The 24,600-nt window shown below is 42.3% G+C and overlaps 2 protein-coding genes across 4 annotated transcripts in view; one reads left to right on the top strand and one right to left on the bottom strand.

Moving 5' to 3' along the window:
* Positions 1 to 1,065: 1,065 nt before the first annotated feature.
* TPRG1L (tumor protein p63 regulated 1 like) lies at positions 1,066 to 7,803 on the top strand. 3 transcript variants are annotated; one of them, XR_003997142.1, is made up of 6 exons: positions 1,066 to 1,293; positions 2,282 to 2,373; positions 3,835 to 4,011; positions 5,181 to 5,334; positions 5,539 to 5,688; positions 6,257 to 6,343. XR_003997142.1 is itself a non-coding variant. In XM_030537932.1 (5 exons), the coding sequence occupies exons 1-5, from the start codon at positions 1,096 to 1,098 to the stop codon at positions 6,449 to 6,451; spliced, it is 816 nt and encodes a 271-aa protein (XP_030393792.1). In that variant the 5' UTR covers positions 1,066 to 1,095; the 3' UTR covers positions 6,452 to 7,803. The 3 variants fall into 3 exon arrangements, 2 of the variants coding, with proteins under 2 accessions (XP_030393792.1, XP_030393793.1); XM_030537932.1 differs by lacking the exon at positions 5,539 to 5,688 and having other exon boundaries at positions 6,257 to 7,803; XM_030537933.1 differs by lacking the exons at positions 1,066 to 1,293; positions 5,539 to 5,688 and adding an exon at positions 1,524 to 1,816 and having other exon boundaries at positions 6,257 to 7,803.
* The window catches only part of WRAP73 (WD repeat containing, antisense to TP73), a 32,952-nt gene continuing 15,676 nt past the window's right edge, over positions 7,325 to 24,600 (bottom strand). The window contains exons 4-12 of the mRNA XM_030537931.1: positions 19,535 to 19,607; positions 16,931 to 17,034; positions 16,177 to 16,263; positions 15,555 to 15,689; positions 15,393 to 15,470; positions 13,366 to 13,471; positions 12,175 to 12,300; positions 11,042 to 11,233; positions 7,325 to 9,260 (exon numbers count right to left, since the gene is read on the bottom strand). Of these exons, the coding sequence (XP_030393791.1) occupies positions 9,151 to 9,260; positions 11,042 to 11,233; positions 12,175 to 12,300; positions 13,366 to 13,471; positions 15,393 to 15,470; positions 15,555 to 15,689; positions 16,177 to 16,263; positions 16,931 to 17,034; positions 19,535 to 19,607 (1,011 nt within the window). The 3' untranslated portion in view covers positions 7,325 to 9,150. The remainder of the gene's footprint in view (positions 9,261 to 11,041; positions 11,234 to 12,174; positions 12,301 to 13,365; positions 13,472 to 15,392; positions 15,471 to 15,554; positions 15,690 to 16,176; positions 16,264 to 16,930; positions 17,035 to 19,534; positions 19,608 to 24,600) is intronic.

Genomic DNA, 24,600 nt, shown 5'->3' on the forward strand with positions numbered 1-24,600 from the left:
CCCCGTCCCTGCCCCCACGTCCCCCAGCCCTTCCCCTCTACCCCATCCGTCCCTGCCCCCTCTTCCCCCAGCCTCCATCCCTTCCCCTCTACCCCGTTCCTGCCCCCTCTTCCCCCAGCCCTTCCCCTCTACCCCGTTCCTGCCCCCTCTTCCCCCAGCCCCCAGCCCTTCCCCTCTACCCCGTCCCTGCCCCCTCTTCCCCCAGCCCTTCCCCTCTACCCCGTTCCTACCCCCTCTTCCCCCAGCCCACAGCCCTTCCCCTCTACCCCGTCCCTGCCCCCTCTTCCCCCAGCCCTTCCCCTCTACCCCGTCCCTGCCCCCACTTCCCCCAGCCCTTCCCCATCTACCCCATCCGTCCCTGCCCCCTCCTCCCCCAGCCCCCAGCCCTTCCCCTCTACCCCGTTCCTGCCCCCTCTTCCCCCAGCCCTTCCCCTCTACCCCATCCGTCCCTGCCCCCACTTCCCCCAGCCCTTCCCCTCTACCCCATCCGTCCCTGCCCCCTCTTCCCCCAGCCTCCATCCCTTCCCCTCTACCCCGTTCCTGCCCTCTTCCCCCAGCCCCCAGCCCTTCCCCTCTACCCCGTCCCTGCCCCCTCTTCCCCCAGCCCTTCCCCTCTTTCCCGTCCCTGCCCCCACTTCCCCCAGCCCTTCCCCTCTACCCCATCCGTCAATGCCCCCTCCTCCCCCAGCCTCCAGCCCTTCCCCTCTACCTCAGTCCCTGCCCCCTCTTCCCCCAGCCCTTCCCCTCTACCCTGTCCCTGCCCCCACTTCCCCCAGCCCTTCCCCTCTACCCCATCCGTCCCTGCCCCCTCCTCCCCCAGCCTCCAGCCCTTCCCCTCTACCTCAGTCCCTGCCCCCTCTTCCCCCAGCCCTTCCCCTCTACCCTGTCCCTGCCCCCTCCTCCCCCAGCCTCCAGCCCTTCCCCTCTACCCCGTCCCTGCCCCCTCCTCCCCCAGCCCTTCCCCTCTACCCCGTCCCTGCCCCCCCCTCACCCTCCCCAGGCTGCCCCGCGCGGGGCCGGAAGCGGAAGCGGGCCGCGGGCGGGGCGGAAGGCGGCGCCGGGCCGTGGGACTCGGGCAGCCGGAGCCCGCGGGCGATGCTGCAGCTGCGGGACGCGGTGGAGGGGGCCCCGGACGGGGGCCCCGCGGGGGCGGCGGCGCTGCTGGTGCCGGCCGAAGCCGACGGGCCCTTCAGCCCGCCCGGGGACTCGCTGCCGCCCCGCCAGACCCTGCGGCCCCTCAGCGTCCGCAACCCGACCCGGGGCGGCCGCCTCAAGGAGTACTTCGTGTTCCGGGTGCGGGCCGGCCCGCCTGAGGCCTTGGCGGGGGTGGGCGAGCGGGGACACGACGGGGAGCCCGCCCGCCCGCTTGTCGGCCCAGCAGCGCCGGCCTTGGGGCGCCTCCCCCGGGGCCGCCGCCGCCGCCGCCTCTGGGCTTGGCGCGCCTCCCCCGGGGCCGCGGCCGCCTCTGGGCTTGGCGCGCCTCCCCCGGGGCCGCCGCCGCCTCTGGGCTTGGCGCGCCTCCCCCGGGGCCAGAGGCAGCCGGGGAGGGGTTTGCTGTTTGTTCAGAACGCCCCGTTCAGTTTCTGTGAGAGAAACCAGGCCCCCAACACCTGCTCTTCGCCTCTGCGGAGAGGCCGGGGAACGTTTCAGTACCTGGGCTGGGCTCCGTTCCGTTCCTCCTCCACAGTTCCTCGCGGTGTAAATGCTGCTCGTCTGTTTCTTCTCCATCCCACTCCAGCCGTCGGAGCCTTTGTTCCCAAGAGTGGCTGTAGTGATGTGCTTTCACACCATAGTGTGCAAATCGTGCACTGGGCTCGTAAGGAATTCTAGGAAGTAGTTACTTTCTCATCTGCCTGATTCCCAGAACTTAACCCAATCTCTGAGAACAAGGTTTGGGGACCCAGACCGCCATAAGAAATGTAAATGTAGTGTTTGTTCTGTTGACAGGGGCAAAAAGTAGTAACCCAGACTGCTTTAGAAGTGAGAGGCCAGCTAGAATATCAAATCTTTTAAAGGCAATAGTGGAGGTCCCATTGCTTGAGATAGAGAAAGGCCAGGAGGAGATAATAGGGAGCAACCTCCTGACCCCTGCTCGATGATTACAATAACCTGTTAGGTCTTTGCCTCTCAGATCTCTAACACTGGTCTTGGTAGATAGGAGTTATAGCATAACTCTGTTTCCGTACCTCCTAAACTGTATAACAGCATGAGTCTGTCAAGAAGTTTCAAACATTAATGTGTAAATAGAGTAATATAAAACCTGGCTCTCTCTTTGATTTAGCCTGGAACTATAGAGCAGGCAGTAAATGAGATTCGTGTTGTTGTAATGCCCACTGAAGATGGAGAGGTGCAAAGTGTATGGTTGCTAACAGAGTAAGTAACAGTACTAATAGACAAATTGAACTTTTCTTAGCTTTTCAGGACAAGATTTTTCTCCTGGATCTGCACACTTATTAAAAATGCTCTTGCTAGCTCTGTGAAACTCAAGTAATTGGAGTAAAGCTTTCTTGTGCAAATCTTACAGAAAATCATGTCTGTACTATACAGTTGATCCAGCAACATTTATCTTAAAACAAGTTTTTATTGCATGTTTTATATATTGATGTATTGACTCATTGTTTGTAAAATGCTTTTACAAATCACTTACAATCCCATGTTTGCCAGTATATCCTGAACTCTCCTCAGATTTATTTACAAATACAATTGCTTCATTTACCTGCTTTCTTTTTATGGTCAATTTAAACCTGGTAAATGTTATAGTTCTGGAATGCGGTATAGTTGTGCCCAATAAAAGATATTAGCTCACCCACCTTCTGTTTTAGTACTAGAATGGAATATATCAGACTTGGCTTTATCAAAAGCCCAAGCCATTAATTGTTTGAATGAAAGGGATTTCCAATCTTAGTAAGACTCCAAAATTAGTCCCATGTCCTATTAACAAACACAAATTATTGCAGCCTATATTTTAATATCCCATATCGCTCTGTTGGGAGGGACCAAAAGTTAGCTCTGTGGTTAGCTCCAGGAACTTCACAGAGCAATGAAAGTTGTCAATTTCAATCCTGTGCCTGCTAATAAGATCTGAACTGGCAGAAGGTCAGTAAGATGTAAGCAGCTGCAGTGCAGGCATGCTTTGGGTAGCTACCCAGCCTATGAATTAGGACTAGTACTTTTATTTATTTATTTTTTAAAGAGGGGAGCAGTTTTGGCCTAGTCAGCTTTACTTTAACTGTCTCTTTTTAAAGCATCATACAATTTTTTTTGTTTTCTCTGAAAATAACACCAACACTAGCATCTACTAAAGCTGCATTTTAATGCACTGTTTTGAATCCTCTAAAGAGTCAGTGCCTCCTCAGTGGTGATTGAGGGTGAAAGCCCTAGTCTACTTGAGACTGCTACAATAGTTAAGTACTAAAGAGCCAGATTGGAGAGGCACTGGTGTACTGGAGGCAATTGTTTCTCTTATGCATATAGAAACATGACCCATGGTCACTGGTTCTTCCAGCAAAACAGTAAGCAGTATTAGAATTCTTTGGTTTTCGTTGTAAAAGTTCTAGATTTGTGCAAACATTAAAACATTACAAACTGATTATATATTCATCTGAAGCTTTTTCCTTAATCTTTAAAACTTTGTTAATAGTTTTTCCTATATTCTGTGTATTTGAAACATGCTTTCAGATTCTTGTCAATCCTATATAAAAATAGGAATGAATGGGAAATACAGCATCACCATTTTAATTTTCTACAGAACAATACTGCTGTTGCTACTGTATTAGTCAAACTACTATAAGGAGGGTAGAAGATTATCACAGCGTTTACTGTTTGTCTTACCAGAGTTGACCATTGGAACAATGAGAAGGAGCGTCTGGTTCTTATCACTGATTGGTCCCTTCTGATCTGTAAATATGACTTCATCAGCTTGCAGTGCCAGCAGGTTACTAGAATATCACTCAGTGCAGTTGACACTATTTCTGTTGGAGAATTTGAGTTCCCACCTAAATCACTGAATAAGTAAGTTTTTATTTTTTTAGTTTCTAATGATACTGCTAATGTTAAGGCTATTAGTCTATCATTAGCCATATATCAAGTTTGATAGCCTTTCCATTTATTTGTATTAGTAAAAGTTTTTGATTTTGCTGTAATTAAAGAATTGAAATTGGTTGATCAGCAGGGAAGCAAAATTTAACAGTTACCATCTGGGCCACGTCCAGACTAGGTATTAAAATCGATATTAGATACGCAACTTCAGCTACGGGAATAACGTAGCTGAAGTCGAATTTCTAAAATCGAGGTACTTACCCGTCTGGACGGCGCAGCATCGATGTCCGCGGCTCTCCGTGTCGATTCCGGAACTCCGTTCGGGTTGATGGAGTTCCGGAATCGATGTAAGCGCGCTTGGGGATCGATACATCGCGTCCAGACTAGACGCGATATATCGATCCCCGAGCAATCGATTTTAACCTGCCGATGCCGCAGGTTAGTCTGGACGTGGGCCTGGACTGAAAACAGTTTACTCCTGAACCTTTTTTGTTTAATAACATGGACTATACTGTATTTTGGGGAATGTCTTTGTAAGCAGTCCAATAATTTTAACTGTTCAGTGTTAGCATATTAGAAACTTGTAAGTAAATCTGATTATGTTGAGTCTTACGCTAGATCATATACTAGGATGTATTAGGCTGCATGAATATAAATGTGGAAGACTCGCATGTTTAATTTTAATAAACAATCTTTCATACAACTTGTCATTTAAACAATCTTTACTTAATTTGGGAGCTAGTATAAATTGATTTTCAAGGTGTTTATTATAAACTATGCTGCTACACCTCTACCCCGATATAACGCCACCTGATATAACACGAATTCGGATATAACGCAGTAAAGCAGTGCTCTGGGGGGGGCCAGGCTATGTGCTCTAGCGGATCAAATCAAGTTCACTATAACGCGGCTTCACCTATAACGCAGTAGGATTTTTTGGCTCCCGAGGACAGCGTTATATCGAGGTAGAGGCATATTTGTTTAGAGACTACTTATTACTATCTAAGAAACAAACGTTAATTCTAAAATGGACATTTTAGTTTTCATTAAGGTATTCAGAAATGTTTCCAAAAAAGCAAATTAACCTGTAAAGAGCTTCAAGGCCTACCCTATCAAATATGTGGTGTCTTCAAATTTGGTAGGCGAGAAGGCACTGGTATTCGAATTCAATGGGATAAGCAAAGCCGTGCATCCTTCATAAACCGATGGAATCCATGGTCAACAAACGTGCCCTATGCTACTTTTACGGAACATCCAATGGCAAATGCTGATGAGAAGATTGCATCTCTGTGCCAAGTAAGGAAGTTTTCTATACTGTTAGATATACAGATTATATCTAATACAGATTTCTATACTGTATTAGATATAAACCACATTGATGATTTAAGCTGAATTCAGTTCTTAAGAATTTACCTTCTTTTGAAAATGACTTGATGGAAGCAGAGAATAAATGTAAAGAGAGACTGGCCAAGCTTTTTCTATGCTCTCCATCTATTTCAGCAGGGTAGTGCGGCTGCTTGCCTGTTGCTAGAAGTCAGGCAAGTCTTGTTGACTCTTCAAATCATGTTCATATAGTGAAAATGAGGTTGCAATGATTTCCAAACTTCCAAAAAACCTGAAGCTGAAAGAGGAAAACGTTTCCTTAAACAGGTAGAGTTTTATCAACCACCTTTCCTGAGAAGAGGTCTAGGCTTTACCTGGAGTATTTGTATCTTGTCATTCTAGAAGAATCCTAGCAAATTGTGTAGTTACAAAATATATACCCGGTCCTATGCATACACATGTTTCAGTGGCTCTTGGTTGTGTTGGGTTTTTTTGTTTTGTTTTTAAAAGAGCCCTTCAGGTGAAAGTTTATTTACCCTAAGACAATCAGTTGTGGACGCAGTTGTAAAGCTAAGCATTTAATATTACAAAAATTACTGTTATAGCTGATCTTTATGCAAACATCTCATGTTTAGGAAAGCATGTTCTCATTTGCAACTACTTGCATCAGTAAATGCTAGCATGTGGAATTATAGGATGTATGTAGTCTTAAGTATATAAAGTTGTAATTGTTATACATGTCAGTAATCTTCTGTTTCAGCAGCAGTGGCTCTTTTCTGTATAAAATTCTGCTGTTGTAAGCAAACTAGCAATAGCTTTTCAAATAATGGGAAAACGTTAAGCTGATTTTAAATAGACCTGCTCTACTTTTGACAATGTTTTTCCCTCCCTTTAGTTGGAAAGCTTTAAGACTCAATTAATCCAAGCTGTGAAGAAGGCCCATAAAGAGTGTCCGTTGCCAGGGAAGGCCAATGGAGTGCTAGTGCTGGAGCGTCCTCTTCTTATTGAAACTTACGTGGGATTGATGTCTTTCATCAACAATGAGGCCAAGCTTGGCTACTCCATGACAAGAGGCAAAATTGGATTTTAAATTCACTGTAATCAGTCCACTTAAAGGGAAAGTGATTTGAGATTAGTGTCATGGGGAAAGAGTTGGGAGAACTCAGTACATGGCAGAAAAGAACAAAAATGAATAAAATATCTGGATAAAAAGATTGGTTAGTTGCAGAATGAATGACTTTCACAGAACAGTCACTACTGTTATGAAGCTCAGAGATGGCTAAGTCAGCTATTGAGTTCAGGTGGTCACGGGGTAGTTGCTTTCTTAGATTTAGTGTCACTGTTTGTATGCAAGTCTAGTGAGCAATGATATTTCCTCTTACATTTCTAGCTAAGGGTCTTTCCTTACTAAGTGAGACTTATCTGTGACAAATATTCCATATCAATATCCAATGTAGATACGTCGCATGTTCATGCCATATAGCTATATTTACATAAGGATTCAATTGCAATGAAATCATTTCATGTGCAGTTGAGGCTGATTTTTTTTATTCGCTAAGGTACTAATTTCTAGACTACAGTAATCTCAGGAATTTAATTCAGTGTCAAGAATTTTCAAAGAACTGTCATTCTTTAGCAAAGACAGCTAATTTGGTCAAAACTAGAGTGTTATGCCTTCTCCTAACCAGTGGAATTGAACAATTACTTTGTAAGTTGACGTGTTTGAGTAAATGTCACCTTTCTCTTTTAAATAACTATCAAACCTGAATCTGTATAATTTGCAGGTTTACCTTATTTATGGCTTCTCTTTGCAGACATCTATTAAAGAATATCTTAAGGATATCTTTGCCTTCCTATGAAGTTACTTTTAATGCAACATGGGAATGGTAGTTTTATAATTAAAGGGAATTCTACTTTGAGTAGCTTTATATTTCCTTAGCAAAAGTGTATTTTGTTTGTTTTCTGTTTTCATTAATAAATACATGGGCCAGATTAGAATAGCACCAAAGTAAGGTTTTTGTAACCGATGTGTAGTTGTTGGAGAGGGGGGAAGCTTTAGTCATAGTATTGTGTTCAGTCTTATGTAATCTTCCATTTAAGTTTGTAGAAAGTAAATTCAGTAGTACAGCTAAATGCAGCAGTATACAAAGATACTGAACAGAACTACAGCATGAGATTACTGTGACAAGTTTCACTGTAGATGAATCCTTTATACAGGCTATCTTAATATACAGCTTTATCAGAAGCATTTCTCTGCCCTTCAACATGTTAGTGATATGCTGTGCAGCAGTGGAATTGGTATGTTGAAATAAACTGTATGTATGTTTTTTGAATGTGTCTCTGGAATGCAACCAGCTGCATGTTCTTGTCAATATGGGCTCTTTTCTAAGACACCAGTGTCTAGCATTTGTTAATCTTGCAGTAAAGATAAATTTAATCATCTTTGTTCTCTGGTTTTTAATTGGTAGAACACTAGATGTTGTAAAAGCAGGAATATAAACCCTCATGCTCTCAGTCAAACCAAGCACAAACTGGTAAGGAGTAGAAGGGAAAAAAATCTGTAGTAAGTAATTTATCAGGGCATCTGTTGTACCTTCCTTTGAAGCATCTGGTGTTGACCAAGATGGACCACCTCCTCTCCCCAATCCTTACACACTCCTTTCATTCCATCCAATTTGATGCTCCACATTTTTGAGTAAGTCTGTTTTAAACAGACTATGTGAATCCTCTCCCCTATGGTAGTCTCATCCCATGACTAAAGCAGGTGAGAGTGAGGAGGAGACTCATGGTAAGAATCTCACCTGTCCTTTTTTCAAATGCTATTCTACACAATCTTCTAATTTAGAGGAAGACCATTGAGGCTGTGATATGATACCAGCTTAACATTTTAGTTGGTAAAGAAAACTGGTTCTCACACAGTTGCACTTGATGACTTCAACCCTTATTCATGGCTAAAATGATAATAAAATAACTGTCTCGTCAGAACCGCAATGACTGATTCCTTCCAAGTATTCAGAGTCTAACTACTAAGAATTAAATATGGAATTAAATGCAAACAGAGCACTGATTGTACTGAGTGACCTAAATGCAAAGACTGATCTATGAACTTGTACACTACTCTATGAAAATAGCTGGAAAATTGCTCTCTCTTTCTTGAACCTTGTGTCCTTGGAGTATGAGGATTGATGTACAGATCACTATTGCTGTCAGTCACTGTCCACTTGGAATCAGGCTAACTGCATACCATTGTACATGTGCATTTCAAACCTCAGTTCCAGCTCAGACTATTAATAGAGGATTCTACACTTATTTAGGATAGTGCTGGGTTGATAGATTGTAGGCACACTACCAGAAGCTATCAAAATGTTTATTGACATTTATACAAATTAAATAAACTACCATACACTATTTACAAACATACCTTTTTAGAAAATATTTTGACAGAAGTTCAAAATAAGGTTTAAGTCTTCGAACCCTAAAACTTCATAAAATCCCGACTGCTAGTTTCCACAATTTTAGTTGCAAAATCAAAGAGAGCTCTTTCTAAATTACTTTGTCAAACACACTTCATTCAAGTAACTATCACAGTACTTCACCCAAGGGAGTCTTCTTACACTCCCCCAAACATAAGATTTGCTATTAGTACAAAATCTCTTCCTATTGAACGAGGGCCTGCCCATTCTTATCTGTTCCATACAGATATAGCAGCATTTTTTCACAAAGATCTATTTGCAAGGTAGGCTTTTCTAGCCTTGGAGGCAGAAGGAGGGGTTCCTTTATCATCAGCTTTTATTTTACCTCTTCTCTTTCCAAATAGCACATGCAAAAATTATCCTTACTCAAAAGTGCCATGGAGTCCCCGCTAGAGTGCCAGCAAAGAGAGAGGACCTGGAAGTCACCTGCAGATACAAATTAAAGAAATAAGTAGCAAGAAAATCAAGAGTTAAAATAATTCTGTTCCAGAAATCTTTTCCTACTAGTTTAGTAATTTCATCAGAGATAAGAGGCTTGAGTGAACAGAATTTTGTACTGTACATACCATTGTAGTTGAGCTTGTCTGTATTTTAATGCAAGTAACTATCACAAAATTTATCACTGTTGCAAAGATCTGCAACCAGACACTACAGGTAGTAGCTCTTCCATGGAAGAAAATGTTAAGCCAAGAAGCATGCAATAGGTTATATTCACTATAATATTGAACTTGTGTCATAAGCAGATTGTTAAGGGTTAATGTCTCTTGTACCTGTAAAGGGTTACAAGCAGGAAACTGGACACCTGACCAGAAGACCAATCAGAAGACAAGATACTTTTAAATTTGGGTGGAGGAAAGCTTTTGTGTGTGTTCTTTGTGTGTTGTGTGTTCTTCTCTCGGAGGGTCTGAGAGAGACCAGACATTACTACAGGCTCTCTAAGTTTCTTTTCATATAGTAAGTAAAAACAGGCGGGTTAGGCTTTTTGATTGTTTTTACTCTATTTGCAATTGTGGATCTGGCTGGTTAACTTTTATGTGTGTAGTTGCTGGGAATATTCTGATTTGTATTGGTACTCGGGGGAAAGTCTCTTTCTGGTGTCTGTAAGCTATAGGACCCTGTAATATTTACATCTTGAAGTTAAAGAAATAATTCTTTCCTTTTTCCTTCCTTTTATTAAAAGATTTATTTATTTATTTATTTTTAAAGAGAACCTGATTGATTTTTTCTTTCTTGTTTCCCTTGTGTTATTCCAGGGGATTGGGATAACTCACCAGGATGGAGACGGGAGGGGGAGAGATAGAATCTCTCTGTTTTCCTTGAATCTGTTTGCCTCTTTGTGGAAGGGAAGGGAGATGCTTCTCTGTATGGTGATTTAGAGGTTAGATCAGTATCTCTCAGGATAGCCCAGGAAGGGAAATTCTGAGAGGGGGAAAGGTGGGGGGGAATGGTTTATTTCTCCTTGTTTTAAGAACCCATGGGATCTGGGTTCTTGGGGTCCCCAGGGAAGGTTGGGGAGGTCAGAGTGCCCCAAAACACTTTATTTTTGGGTGGTGGCAGTGCTATCAGATCTAAGCTGGTAATTAACCTTAGAGGATTCAGGTGCTAGTATCTCATTTTCTGAACTCTTAAGGTTCAGATCTGAGAAGGAATGCTATGATAACTTGCACGTAGAAAAGAGATTTGTAAAGCAATTAGCCAGCTAATATTACAGTCCACTGAAAGATCTTACTGTGTACCTGCATATTGGAATAGAGGAAAGGATAGATAGGAACCTTAACTCTGCCTTTTTGGAGTAGATCTAAGATTCAGATTTCATGTTACTTTTTGTGGTGCTTTTGGAATTTTAATGTTTAAAGTACCCAGAAGTATGGTAGGCAGTATACAGTTCTTATTTTGGGATTTGGTATACCAGACAGCTACAGTGTCCATATAAAATTAATTGATATGAAAGCAAAGCCTTAAAGTATTTCTATTTACATGTCAATACATTACCATGCTAGGGCAATAACTGAATTACCTTAGATGTAAGCTTTGTGCCATTCTTCCCATAATCTCTTAAATGCAGGGAATGTGTGACTAAGCACCCAAAATGTTTGATCAATTCAAGCAGTCAAAACATCACTATTTATCACTAACAGTACAATAATTTATTTATATTAAACAAACTAATGATTCTGAATTGCAGCAGTAGTTTTAGGTGGCCTTACCTTCCATTGGTACCTGTACTGACACGCACCCTGCTGGGGACCAGAGGTACACTTTGCTATTCCCAGTGCATATGGCAAGTCGAGGTTGACGTGGATCCCACTGGAACAGCTGAACAGCATACAACTGCTCCAAGACTACAAACAGTTTCAGCTTTTGAACATCCCAGATCCAGATGGCATTAGGAATGTTATCTGTTAGAAATGGCCAGGGAAATGGTTAGAATACTGTAAGGAACACACTATATGCAATGTCATTGCAATCTCTCACATTAAATGGGCTTCACTACCAATAACCTATCTACACTATTGCTTTCAGCATTGGTGCAGAAAAGTCTAGGCAACTAGCCCTGATGAGTCATAACTTTACAAGACACTTAACTCATTATCCCTTTAAGAAATTGTGAAAGGTGACATCACTCTGAATGTGTCCAGAGGGCTTGCAGTCTTAAGAATGGATAGCAGTACCCTGGCCGTACGCCTTCCTTGGGGAAATTGCCACTACAACAAAAAGAGTAATTCAATCTATAGAATTTTCCTTCATTGGCTTTTCTAAAACTACACAGAGATGCGATTATTCGTGGGTTTTGTCATGTGAACATTTCTCAGCTAGGAACTGGATTAATATCCCACCCTTCCACCAGTTTGATAAGATTTTTTTTCCTTTGATTGATAACACCTTAGCACCAGGGAATGCTACAAGGGAAAAGGTTACATAAAAAGTCCAGAACTCCCACAGTTCTTGCTAATGCAAAATTAATTAATATTTTGAAAAATTCTGAAAATGACTTTGTGCAGGGAGGGGAGAAGAGATGGATTTTAGTTAAGATTATGGATACAGTATATGAGCTAAGGTAAATATGAAGGGAGATAATTTAGCACATGGTACTTAAAGCCAAGGCTATGAGTTCATGCAGCAATTAATAGCTGGTCCCACAGCTTAGTGGTTTATGCTAACGGTTGAATTCCCTCTGTGTACAGTGCTAGCCTCAATCCCAACTGGGGCTTCTAGCTGCAGCAAGAATACAAATAATTCACAATTAAGTAATTTACTTGTTTGTTTATAGCAGAAACAACAAAATCTACATAATACCAACAGGGTTTCTCCTTTAAAATATTGCCAACTAGGTACTAACCATTTTTGGTTGCCAAAAAACAGTTATCTGGACTAAATGCCAGCATTCCAATTCCTATTCTGGGATTGGCCCGATCAGTAACCGGTTTGACATACTGTAAAGTAACTGGTACCTGGGAAATGTCATCTGAAATTTGAAATAAAAGCACTTTAATAAGCAAGTCCATACGGACATGGCAGTAATATTTCTAACTTAGAATAGTTAACAGTTATCTCTGAAATGACAGGAAAATAGTAATATATTGCACTTCTGTAAGATGTTCCATCCAAAGATCTTTACAAACTTTGTCTTAACATACCTGTCAGATAGTATTTCTCCTTTCTACAGAAGGAAAAACAGGTACACAGAAGAGTGAGACAAAGCTATGAATACAATCAAGATCTCCTAACTCCGACCCATATTTTATAACATCTCACATATTAACACCCATGTAAGGCAAGGGAATAATGAAGTTCAACTAGTTAGTGATTGTTCAGCACTATAATAGTATATGCTGATATTTGACACTCAGATATCAATAGTATTAAAGAGATATGGGACTGTTGTCTGAAAAAGTAAAGATGTTGAATTTTTTAATATTTCTAATTTAGGTTCAGAACTCAGAGAAAAGTAATGTACCCTTCCTGATGTAGTGACCCATTTCTCCGCCTGACCATACAAAAAGGCAGGGTTTCTATCCTCAATACAGGCAGCTAGAGAGGCTTTGGGTTGACACATCTTCTGAACTGTGATTTTTAAATGTAGAAATTCTCATTGATTGAAGCCTCCTACAATAAGAGGACTATCTACTCTGCATTATCTGCAGTGGTTAATATAATTCTAGACAAGTATCATCACTGTTGCAGAGACTTAAACCAGCCAAAAATCACCCTGTTCTGAGGTACATTTTGCACAAATAAAATAACATTGGGAAGGGGTGGGGGTTGTCTATCATGTCTACCCACACTCACCCCCAAAAATTTGCCATGCCTCTCCTGGAGCCCTTCATTGCCCTTAAGTTAAGATCTTCACCTTTAGCCCCTTTCTGCAACCATCATCCTTTCTAGCTGAGGAAAACATGTCCTTTGAGGTCTTGCATTTAATTAAATGGGTTTTGCCCCTGCCTTCAGAGGCAAAGTGTGCTATAATGTTTACAAGGCTTAATTTTTTACAATACAGATATTCTAAAGTGGTTCATTTTAGTTTGCTTACATTTACTCTGTGTGCTGAAGAGAGAGCTGGCTTGCGCTCTGGCTGGAGGGAAGGCAAGGCTCTCTGTTTCAACTCTTGTGGATTTTTCCATTTCCTTGTATACAATCTGCACAGAAGGAGGAGAAGCCAGTTTCACAAAAGGGCCTAGCAAGATTTGAACCTAGTGTGCTGAGTGAGTCCTCCACATCCCATGCTGAAAATGAGCACTAAGGCACATTCATTTTAAATTTACACAGTGTTTCTCAATGCTCCTTGCTACTGTACACTGGGAGCAGGCAGATTTGGGCATGGAAATGCTGAATTTTGAGACCTGCTGGTGCCCATATTTGAAAATTAGGCCCACAATCAGAAAAAGCAATTGTGTGCTACAGAAATGGACAGTGTATGGAACGTCAAAGAATCCAATTGTCGTCATCTGAGAGCCTATGTAAAATGAGTCAAACAGAATGCACCTTCCCACCCCTTACCAACTGAAAGTGAATTTGGTAATATAACTGCAATCTTAAGTACAGCAGGACATGTTTTTTCTCTTTTAATATATGCAATATTTCATTCCATGCCACTGAAAACCTCTGCAAACAAGCAATGTTAATGGGATAATGCTAAAGCAGGGAGGCAACCTATGGCACACGCGCTGAAGGCGGCACGCGAACTGATTTTCAGTGGCACTCACACTGCCTGGGTCCTGGCCACCAGTCCAGGGGTCTCTGCATTTTAATGTAATTTTAAATGAAGCTTCTTAAACATTTTAAAAACCTTGTTTACTTTACATACAACAATAGTTTAGTTATATATTATAGACTTATAGAAAGATCTTCTGAAAACATTAAAATGTATTACTGGCACGTGAAACCTTAAATTAGAGTGAATAAATGAAAACTCGGCACACCACTGCTGAAAGGCTGCCAGCTCCTGTGCTCAAGGAAACGGTGATGAAATGCTAACAATGTGACTAAATTAGAGCTCCCAATCTAACTGTATCAGCAGGAGCTCTCATCTTTCCAGTAGAAAGGGACTGAACTATTTCATTTGTTTTTCATTCTACCTCAAGTCTAGATTTTTATTCTTCATTCTGAATTTGAAAGATAACTCATACATTTGGGTGCTGCAGCACTTAGTCTGGCAGCCAGATTTATATCTAGAATGCTTGAGTCACATTGACCAGAAGAGAAAATAAAGAGAAATAATGAAGACAGCTACCATAGAACCAGAATTGTTTTCTAGCAAGGAGACATTTTACTTAAGCATATTCTGCATGGCAGATTCCTTGATAAGCAACAATGATAAATAAAATTTAAAAAAATCATAAATCTAAGTCTGCACACCACAAACACTGATCCTTAACATAACATATTATGTCAGACCTGCTCTGTCCCTTCTGTTGGACATGTAATATTACAACCAGTGGAGATTCTTCCTCACAAGGGGTGGGGACAGAGAGAGCCTGTGATTTTGAAGTAGAATATATAGTTATCTCCCTGCTGATAACTGTAAAAAAACTAGCCACAGACTCTTCACATGTGCAAGGATTAAAAACAGACTGTGACAAACATTTACAGAAAATGCTTATTAAGTGAGCTAAATTTGCCTATACGAATGAGATTAGGTGTGATCATAACACTTCAAATCAAATCCAACACTATTCACATATTGCAAATTGTACAGCGCTGATATACACAAAATTCTCATTCATGTTCAGCTTCCGAGCACTTGGGTACACCACCACATGCAAACCCAGTCTGTAAACACAGCCACCACCTCTAGCAGAAGATATTAGTACTTAGCAATAAGTATCCATGACTCCCTTACAGAGAGACAAGTGGGACAGAGGGGAAAAGAAAAGAGAATTCACTGAAAGAAGTCAACTAAAAATGATTTTCCTTATTTTTCAATATTTTCATTCAATTTCCTTAGCAGCATTTACAGATCAGCAGGAAAGCAGGACTTTGAAGTAAAAAAGCTTTTACCAAAGATAGCATCAAACAAACTGCTGCTAATGATCCAGTGGGTCCCCATTATATACTTACTATCTTTGGGTTAGCAATGGTCACAGGGTGTTCAAACTCTGTAATCTTCTTCCAAGTTACGTGGTTCAGGATACGCACCTATTCCAAGGAAAGTGTAGTAAGAGGGGATTGCTATGACAACATTTAGCAACTGACCTGAATGAGTTTAAATTCCTTTTTTACCTTTTCATCATAGCTACCAATCGCCAAGAACTGACTGCTCGGGCTCCAGGCAACTGATTTAATACCCAGTGACCATTCATACGCACTGTATGTGGACAGCAGACGGCCATCAAGAGAGTACAGCAAGATTTTATACTGTAACACAAATTGATGTGATTTAAAAGACTAGTGACACTGTTAAAAACTAACAGAGACTATGTGACTCCTCTTTAAAACTATCCCCATCTCAAATGCACAGATGTTCAAAATGGAGTTTCCCTTTTCTATATCTTATAAGCTAATTCTGCAATTATTTATTTGGATAGTTGCTAGGATCTTCTGCAATTTTTAAAACCAAGTTGGTAAAAAAATTTTTTTAAAAAAGATACTTAAATTGTGGAAAAAATATTATAAGTAGGATAATTTGGTAACAATGACTTTATTTGGAGATTTAAGCAACTGTTTGAGACACTCATCACCAATACCTAAGTACAATATTACAAATTGTTTATTAAAGCTCTTCTGTTTTTAAAAAAAAGGGTACTGCATTCTATGTAGCAGCCAGAAAAGTCGACTTAATATCTTCAGGAGCCCTTAATTAAGTGTTCAAGATCTTCAGAAATAATCTGTAATTTTCTCATACCTCCAGACAGGTATCCCACACTGCCAACACACAGCCATTAGGAGCCCATTCAATCCCAGATAGGTCTTGAGTTTCAGTGTCAAAATGCTTCCCAAATGCAGAGAAAATAAAACAATTAAACAGTTTTAAAAACTGTACTTAAAATGTATGGGTGCACTTGACTTTAAAAGTAAAATCCTAAATTAGTATATTACCTTTACACATTTAAAAAAAAATTCTTAATCATTGAGTTGGCACATCCTTTTTATATGTCTGACTGCATAAAACAGAAATATTTCTTTTCCTTTTGTTATAGTACACTACAGTCACTGCTTCCTTATTTTCTCCTACCAAACTATACAAAATCAAGATATTTTGATACAAAGTGCACTTTCTAATAAAAAGACCACATTCTCTTATGTTGTAATTTGTTCAGATCATCATTTTGGCAAAAGCAAGGTCTGATCATGGTGTTTCTATAACGTATTTTGCTGTCAACATGATTACTAAGATTAAGCCAGAACATTTGAATACTTCTCAGTGAAAAAAAAAATATATATGCAGTGTTTTATCATTATTGTATGTGGTTTCTTAAGCAGAATTTTTCTGCCTTCCCACACACCTGCAGTCCAATGAAGGAGCCATCAGAGGAAGTGCTCTGTATTGAGTCTACCGTGTAGCATTAGAGTTGTTTAATAATTTAGTTATACTCCACACTACGCAGAGTACACTTTAAATCTGTGCAATAGCAGTGGAAGGCAAGGACATGTCTTACCCTCAGTAGTTGCCAGTCACTGCATACAAAGAGGCTAATGTAGTCTTTGCAGTCACGCCTCTCTGCTAATGCCATATAGCGACCATCCTTCGTGAAGGCTATTCCTGCCACAGACATTAGAAAATACAGTCCAGACCAATAATATATATACTTGTGAAACTGGCCCTCTTAAAGCACCAAAGCTGAAAACAATTATGAGCCAAATCAGCTGGAGGAAAGAATTTATTCAGAAAAATGTGAATGATGATTGGAAATCATTTTGGAACACCGATTAGATGCCCAAAAAGTGTGTTAGGCACTTCACTGAGACTCGAGCAAACAAAATCCTTGTCCTAAAGAGCCTATAACCTAAAAAACTGAACAGATGGGAGTTCCACCCTTCTCTGAAGAGGGTATACACTGTACAGAGGCCAGTCTTACCCCCTCTTCCTCGGTTTTGACCTTCATGGTAACACAAGAAGTTTCAATCTCAGATCTCCCTTACCAAGCTTGGCTGTACAGTAACTCCTCGCTTTAAGTCATCCCGCTTAACATTGTTTTGTTCTGTTGCTGATCAATTAGGGAACACACTCATTTACAGTTGTGCAATGCTCCACTCTTACGTTGTTTGGCTGCCTGCTTTCTTCACAGCTGGCAGCCTCCCTATGACCCTCCCCCCACACACACACACAGCATCTCCCGCCTGCCAGCAGATCCCGCGGATCAGCGCCTTTCCTCCCACGGCAAAATCAGCTGGCTTGCAGCGTTTTGGGGGAAGGAGCGGGGACTCAACGCCGCAAGCCAGCTGATTGCCCTGGGCAGGAGGAAGGGGGGAGGGAGGGGAAGCCTGCATGCCCAGTCCTCACTCCCCCCTCTCCCTCCTGCCTCCTAAACACGGCAAGCCAGCTGATTGCCCCAGGCAGGAAGGAGGGAGGACAAGGGAGGACTCAGCATGCAGGCTCCCCCTCCCTCCCCTGCCAGGGGCAATCAGCTGGCTTGCAGTGTTTAGAAGGGAGGGGGGAGGAGCGAGGACGTAGCCTTGGAAGTAAGGGGGGGGGGAGAAGAGGCAGGTCAAGGATGGCGGAAAGGGGTGAGTGGGCAGGCTGAGGGTTGAAGCTCCTCCCCCCTAGTGCTTGCGGAGCAGGGGAAGTGCCACTGCTGTGCAACATGCTTCTCCTAGCCTACAGGACCTTCAGCCTCCTTGCTTGCCTTATCTCCAGTGCCAGAGGGCTGTGCCTGTGTGGGGTAAGGCAGGGGCACCTCCCAACTATAGTACTGTACTGTATGTACAGTATGTTTGTAAACACACAGCACGTGCACTCTACTCCCCCCCAGTGTAGTATTAAATTGCTTGTTTAAAATGTATATAATGCCTTTTGTCCGGCAAAACAAAAAAAGTTTCTCTGGAACCTAATCCCTGCTATTTACATTAATTCTTATGGGGACATTGGATTCGCTTAACATTGTTTCACTTAAAATTGCATTTTTCAGGAACATAATTACAACGTTAAGTGAAGGGTTACTGTACCCAATCTTTTCCCTACAGAATTCCCTCTGTTCCCACCTTAGGTCCCTTTGCTTCAGCAAGAGGGATATTTCAGCCTCTCTTCCACCCTGCTACTGACTCAGCAGTAAATTCTCCAAATCTTCCTATATGGTTTAAGCACCTGACATTAGGTGACTGATGAGCCCGGCATCTCTGTGCAGGATCCCAGAGTCTGTCACCCTGTTACATACATGTATATGAGGACCGAATACAGTTGCATAACAAAAAGATGAGCAATTGAGAGGGGATACTTATACTCCATATTTTTTGTTCTGGGTTTGTGTCACAATCCAGTCTCTAGCTATACTAGCTACAGAAAATACTATATTACTGATTTCTAGCAGACTTAGCAATGGTTTTGTTCAGTATCTTTTCTTTTTCACTGGTATTTGGAAGTTGGACAGGTGCATAAACGAAATGTAATATTTATTTCTCATTCCTACTAAGACTACAATGACTGCAGATTAGCTCCCAGGGTTCACACACACAGTAATGGCAGTGCCCTGGTACTGAGCTCACTAAGACCTCGTCTATATCTGTGGGGACATGTAGGGCACACGTAGCTACACGTCCCAGTGTAAGGCAGGCTGCGTCCACACTTTTCTGTGTGGTGTATAGCAAACGGCTCTGGCAGCAGGGAGACAGTGGGGAGCTGCTGGAGCCTTTCCCCTCTGCCTCCTCCCTACTAGAGCCTTTCAATGAGTTGGAAAAAGCTCTGGCAGCTGGACCTTAATTGCTAAAAACAGCAGTGTAGATGTGGAAGGCACTGCCTGAGCACGTAGAGAGACGTGTAGATATATACTCTAGGGTTTAGGTGCATAGGTCATTCTACTTGCCTACGTTGGGCCTCCCTGTCTATACGGCTATTTATACCCATGCTAGCTGGGCGGGCAGTGTCTGTATGTGCAGACGTACCTTAAATAAGGTGTCCGTGTCCCTCCAGGCTGATCTACAAGCATCAGTGGGAAGGTACTTGAATACACCCTGACCATGAATGTATGCTTGATCATATGTAAATTCCATTTTCCTTTATTTCCATATTAAGAATACTCTTCCTATATTAGGTCTGATATACTCACCGTGCTGACAAGCTTTGGGATACTTGATATAAGACACAGATTTTGTACACAAGGACCAGACAGTTATCCGCAGCTGTTGGAAAGAGACCGAGACAGGGAAGTATTTGTTTATCTTTGCACATTAAAATAAAATAAAAAAAAGTGTACAGAGAATCTAATTCAACACTAAACTTTTTGTACTGGGAAGGTCTCACATTAAAACAAACTGAAACATGGAACCAAAAACTTTTCCTAACAAAACTGTTCCACTTAAATCTTAGTGTCTCTATATTAGATGGCACTTGAGGTTTTATTAAAAAACTTCTTTTCCTAACAAATGTATAACTCTTCTGTAATGCCCTTCACATATTAGATATTGTAATAATTGATTAAGTTAAAAACAGCTTCAAACTTAACAGATATACAGCTGTCCTGTTTTATTTAGTTCTGTAAATTGTTTTCAGGTGGAGTTTATATAGAAGTTATTATAAAATAATCAAGTTGTGTTGTACTGTAGTATACAGAATTATCCAAGACACATGGAGATTGGCACTCCTGTTTGCCCAAAGGCTGGATATTCCAACAAAGCAACACACCCAGCCCTCTTCCAGACATATATCTAATATGCCACTTTACATATATCCCAGGGTTCTGTTGCCAGAGTACTATATCTCCTTTTAAAACAAAACTGAAAAGCTTCAAGGTAGAGTGCTTAATAAGAGACAAGGTTATTAAAAATGCAAGTGAACTTGGGAGCTAAAACAAACTAGATTCCCGGTACTACACTTTGGAAGTATGGCCCAGATTCCCAAAGGTATTAAGCTCCTAGCGTCTGCTGAAATCGACTATTTGAGGATCCAGACCAGGGTATTGGTCCTGCTTTGAGCAGGGGGTTGGACTAGATGACCTCCTGAGTTCCCTTCCAATCCTGATAGTTCATAGAATCATAGACTAACCTTGTCATAAACAGATAGCTACGGGTTAATGTCTTCCACCTGTAAAGGGTTAACAAACAGTGACCTGCAACACCTGACCAGAGGACCAATCAGGAGACAAGATACTTTCAAATCTCGTGTGGAGGGAAGCCTGTGTGTGTGTTTTTGGGTTTGGTGTTGTTCTCTCTGGGTCCTGGACAGGACTAGAGGTGCAACCAGGTTTCTGCCAATCTCCCTACTACAGTCTCTTATCTATTCAGAATAGTAAGTAAGTACAAAGGCGGTCATAGTCTTTTAACTTGTTTTTCTTTATTTGCAGATGTGTACTTGCTGGAAGTAGCTTAAATTGTGTTTCTGCTGGAGAAAGCTTCTTTCTATTGTCCTTCTTTATTAAAGTTTTCCTCTTTTTTTTTTTTTTAGAATCTAATTGATTTTTTGGTTATCTTTTGTAAGACTCCAGGGAAGGGAGTCTGCACTCACCAGGGAATTGGTGGGAGAAAGGAAAGGGAGGAGGGAAGAAAAACCTGCTCTCTGCGTTTATCTCTCTCTCTCTCTCCGGGAGAGAGGGAAGGGAGGGGAGAAGGTTGGAATCCCTTTGTTTAGATTCACAAAGCTGGAATCTGTCTCTCTCTCCTAGAGTACCCAGGGCGGGGAGAATCTGGGTGGAGGAAAGGAGGGAGAAGGGAAATGGTTTTTTCCCCTCTGTTGTGAGACTCAAGGAATCTGGGTCTTGGGGGTCCCCAGGGAAGTTTTTGGGGGGACCAGAGGGTATCAGGCCCTGGAATTCCTGATTGGTGGCAGCGCTACAGAATCTAAGCTGGTAATTAAGCTTAGAGGACTTTATGCTAGTACCCATATCCTGGACGCTAAGTTCCAGATTTGGGAATTATACTGTGACAAACCTTAATGTGCAAGACCCTATACCGAGGTCGGCAACCTCTAGCACATTGGCAGGTTCGGCCGATCGCGGCTCCCACTGGCCGTGGTTCGCCATCCCAAGCCAATGGGGATGGCAGGAAGCCACGGACAGCACATCCCTCACCCGCACCGCTTCCCGCAGCCCCCATTGGCCTGGGATGGCGGACCACGGCCAGTGGGAGCCACAGTCGGCCGAACCGGCCGATGCGGCAGGTAAACAACCTGGCCCAGCCCGCCAGGGTGCTTATCCTGGCGAGCTGCATGCCAGAGGTTGCCGACCCCTGCTCTATACAAAACTGAACCTACATATTTGTGCTGTAACATTTAGGCACAACGAGAGGAGTTACTCAACTATAGATTAGCTTTATCCTTTCATTTCCTTATTTCTGTGGGTTTAACTGAGGAAGTTTGTGAGCTCTGATTGCTAGGAGTATTAGGTTCCAGCAAACAAAACCCCATCCCTACTTTTCAGTCAATGATATTTATTCTGATTTAGTAATGGAAGCACGTAGCAATACAGTGTTGATGAGAGGTATAAAAGACGCAGGAAGTTAATATGGCCAAAAATACTTCATTAAAAATTTACATTAATACTTATTAAATGCTGATAGTAGTGTAAGAGCTAGCATCACGACCGCCAGTGTGTATTAGGAAATCATTTTCACACAGATTTGTGTGATTTCTAAACCATCTCAGAAATCTGGAAGAATGTGAAATACATAGGCTGGCAAGAGGTAAGAAATTCTTCTTGTATTTAGGTCCTTAGCGTATGATACGAGAATAGGAAACAGCATGTCAACTTAAGAGTGAAATGCTACATCTCCTGGGATGAGATTACTAATTACTGACTCTTCACTGTATTTTTTCAGTTTCAAAAAAAGTCAAGACCTGTGCTAACCAATTTACATTTTAATTTCCCCTTTCTCAACCACACAAACAGAAAAGTGACATGTTATGCAATTATTTGAAGGACTTGATTTTCAAAAGCATCAATACAAAATATTTACACAGTGTTTGGAGTATTTGTGGAGACTCATGCATCTGTAGAATTTGGGAACCATAGAGAGCAGTCAATGGCAAAACAGGCCTCTCCACAGCATGTCAAGGTCACAGCCTGAATTATAGAAGCTCTGCATTACCATCTGCAGATTATTCAATTAAAAACCAAATTCTTACTCTACCATAGCAACACCAGACATATGTCTTCATCAGTGTGTCACATGAACCTTTGCATTTATATTCGGAGAGAGGAATATTTGCCCAATATAATTTTTTTCTAGCTTTTTCAATATTTTGTTATAAACAAGGGGATACTACAAGCAAGTGACAGTGGAACAGCAAAAAATATTTTCTGAAACTATTGCAGCACCACCAAAACTCACAAACAATAGCAAAGTAGGCCTAGTACAGTGTTTAACCACATCACTCTGTGTATTGATTTTAACCCTTCCACCGAGCAAAGGGGAAAAAATAAAACCTAGAATATGCATGGCTATATCTACAGCTACATTGGTTGGTCTATAACAGTCCTGAAGCTAGAGGAAGTATCTCCCTTCAAGGCATAAACCAACCACTGCCAGACTTGGGGAGAACTTCCACCATGGTTAGTTTAGTTTACTTTACAGTTGTCCATGACAGGAATTCTTGCAACTTCCTCTGAAGCAACTGGTACTGAACACCATTGGAGATGGGATTCCAACCTTAATGTACCACAAGTCTGATCAGCCGTGGCATTTGTTTCTACAGCAATTTTTACAGACTTCTCTCATTTTACTAGAATGCATTTTCTTGCCAAGTAAGATCCTGCACTTGATCACCTGGTTGTGGGCACTCTCACACCTAGTACATGGAGCAAACTGTAAAGTGCTGCCCCGTGTCCTAACTGAAATACTTAAATTCCACTTCAAAGAATCCTGCTAAATGTCACCTCCACAGAGAAGCATCAGGAGAGGCCCAAAGCAAAAGGACTAACACTATTTTTTTTAATACACCAGCCTCTGCATACAGCATCACAAGAATAAATGTAAAGAGCAAGGACGCTTGTAAAGAGATTTAAAGACATCACTCAGAAGCTGAATCAGGGTTTCTAGATAGCAGGAAAGAGGAAGAAAAAACAGCTGGGCCCCCAAGCCTCTTTCATGTCAAGCAAAAAGAAAGAAAAAGTGCAGGAGGGAGCAGAGAACATGAGTTTAACTGCTCCTATCACTCTCCTATTTAGCTTCTTATGAACTAAGAATCAATGATCATGGGCCATTCCTAGGGAGGCGTGGGGCCTGGAGCGGAAGTAACGTCACTTCCAGGACCAACCACGCAGGGGGTGGGTAGGGGAGGCAGTGCCTCCCCAAAACAGCCAGATGTGCTGCCCCCCACCCCCTCGGGCTTCACTTCAGCGGTGCTGCTGGGCTCCAGGGGGCTAGAGCCACGTTGCTCTCCCTCCCAGCACTCCAGGGCTGGGGGCAGCTGCAGTGGTGCCGCCGCTCACTCTCCCTCCCAGCACTCTGGGATGCATGCTCTCCCTCAGGCGGAAGGGGTGGGACTGGGAGTAGCCTCCCCCAGCCAGTGGGTTCACTCACCGCCCATGCAGCACCAGCCAATCACACTGACCTGCAGGGTTCCCCCAAAGCACAGGGTCTGGAACGGTTGCCCCGATTCACCATCCCCCGGAGAGCTCTGCAAGGACCTATAATGCTAACTTTAAGGGTATGTAATATAGTAATTCAACAAGAATCCACGAGACCAGCAGTTCTCAAACTGTGGGTTGGGACCCCAAAGTGGGTCCCAACTACATGGTAATGGGGTCACCAGGGATGGCTTAGACTTGCTGTGGCCCAGGACCAAAGCTGCAGTCCAAGGACTTTAGCCTTGGGCATCGAGACTCAAATTACAGGCCCGTGCCTGGGACTGAAGTCCTTGGGCTTCAGCTTTAGTCCCCACCCTCCCAGTCTTGGCCTGGCTCAGGCTTTGGTCCCCCATCCTGGGGTCATGCAGTAATTTTTATTGTCCAAACGGGGTTGCGGGTGCAATGAAGTTTTAGAATCTCTGCACTAGACTGACCTTTGATAATCAAGTTTTATATTACCACAACTGTTGACTTCCGGACACACAAAAATACACCATTAGGCTGTTCTTGATACAAGATTTACTTTAAAAATACCAACACCATGCCTACTCACATTCTTCTACAGCAACTGAAACAGAGACATGCTGCTTGCTCCTATTAATTGCACCGTTAAC

Source organism: Gopherus evgoodei, chromosome 18, assembly GCF_007399415.2.
Source record: "Gopherus evgoodei ecotype Sinaloan lineage chromosome 18, rGopEvg1_v1.p, whole genome shotgun sequence".
Lineage (NCBI taxonomy): Eukaryota > Metazoa > Chordata > Testudines > Testudinidae > Gopherus > Gopherus evgoodei.

Bases quoted from the DNA above. Each gene is read 5' to 3' on its own strand.
- TPRG1L (XM_030537932.1), top strand. From the start codon at position 1,096: ATGCTGCAGCTGCGGGACGCGGTGGAGGGGGCCCCGGACGGGGGCCCC. The intron at 1,294-2,281 runs GTGCGGGCCGGC...TCTTTGATTTAG, and splicing joins AGGAGTACTTCGTGTTCCGG to CCTGGAACTATAGAGCAGGC. The intron at 2,374-3,834 runs GTAAGTAACAGT...TTGTCTTACCAG, and splicing joins AGTGTATGGTTGCTAACAGA to AGTTGACCATTGGAACAATG.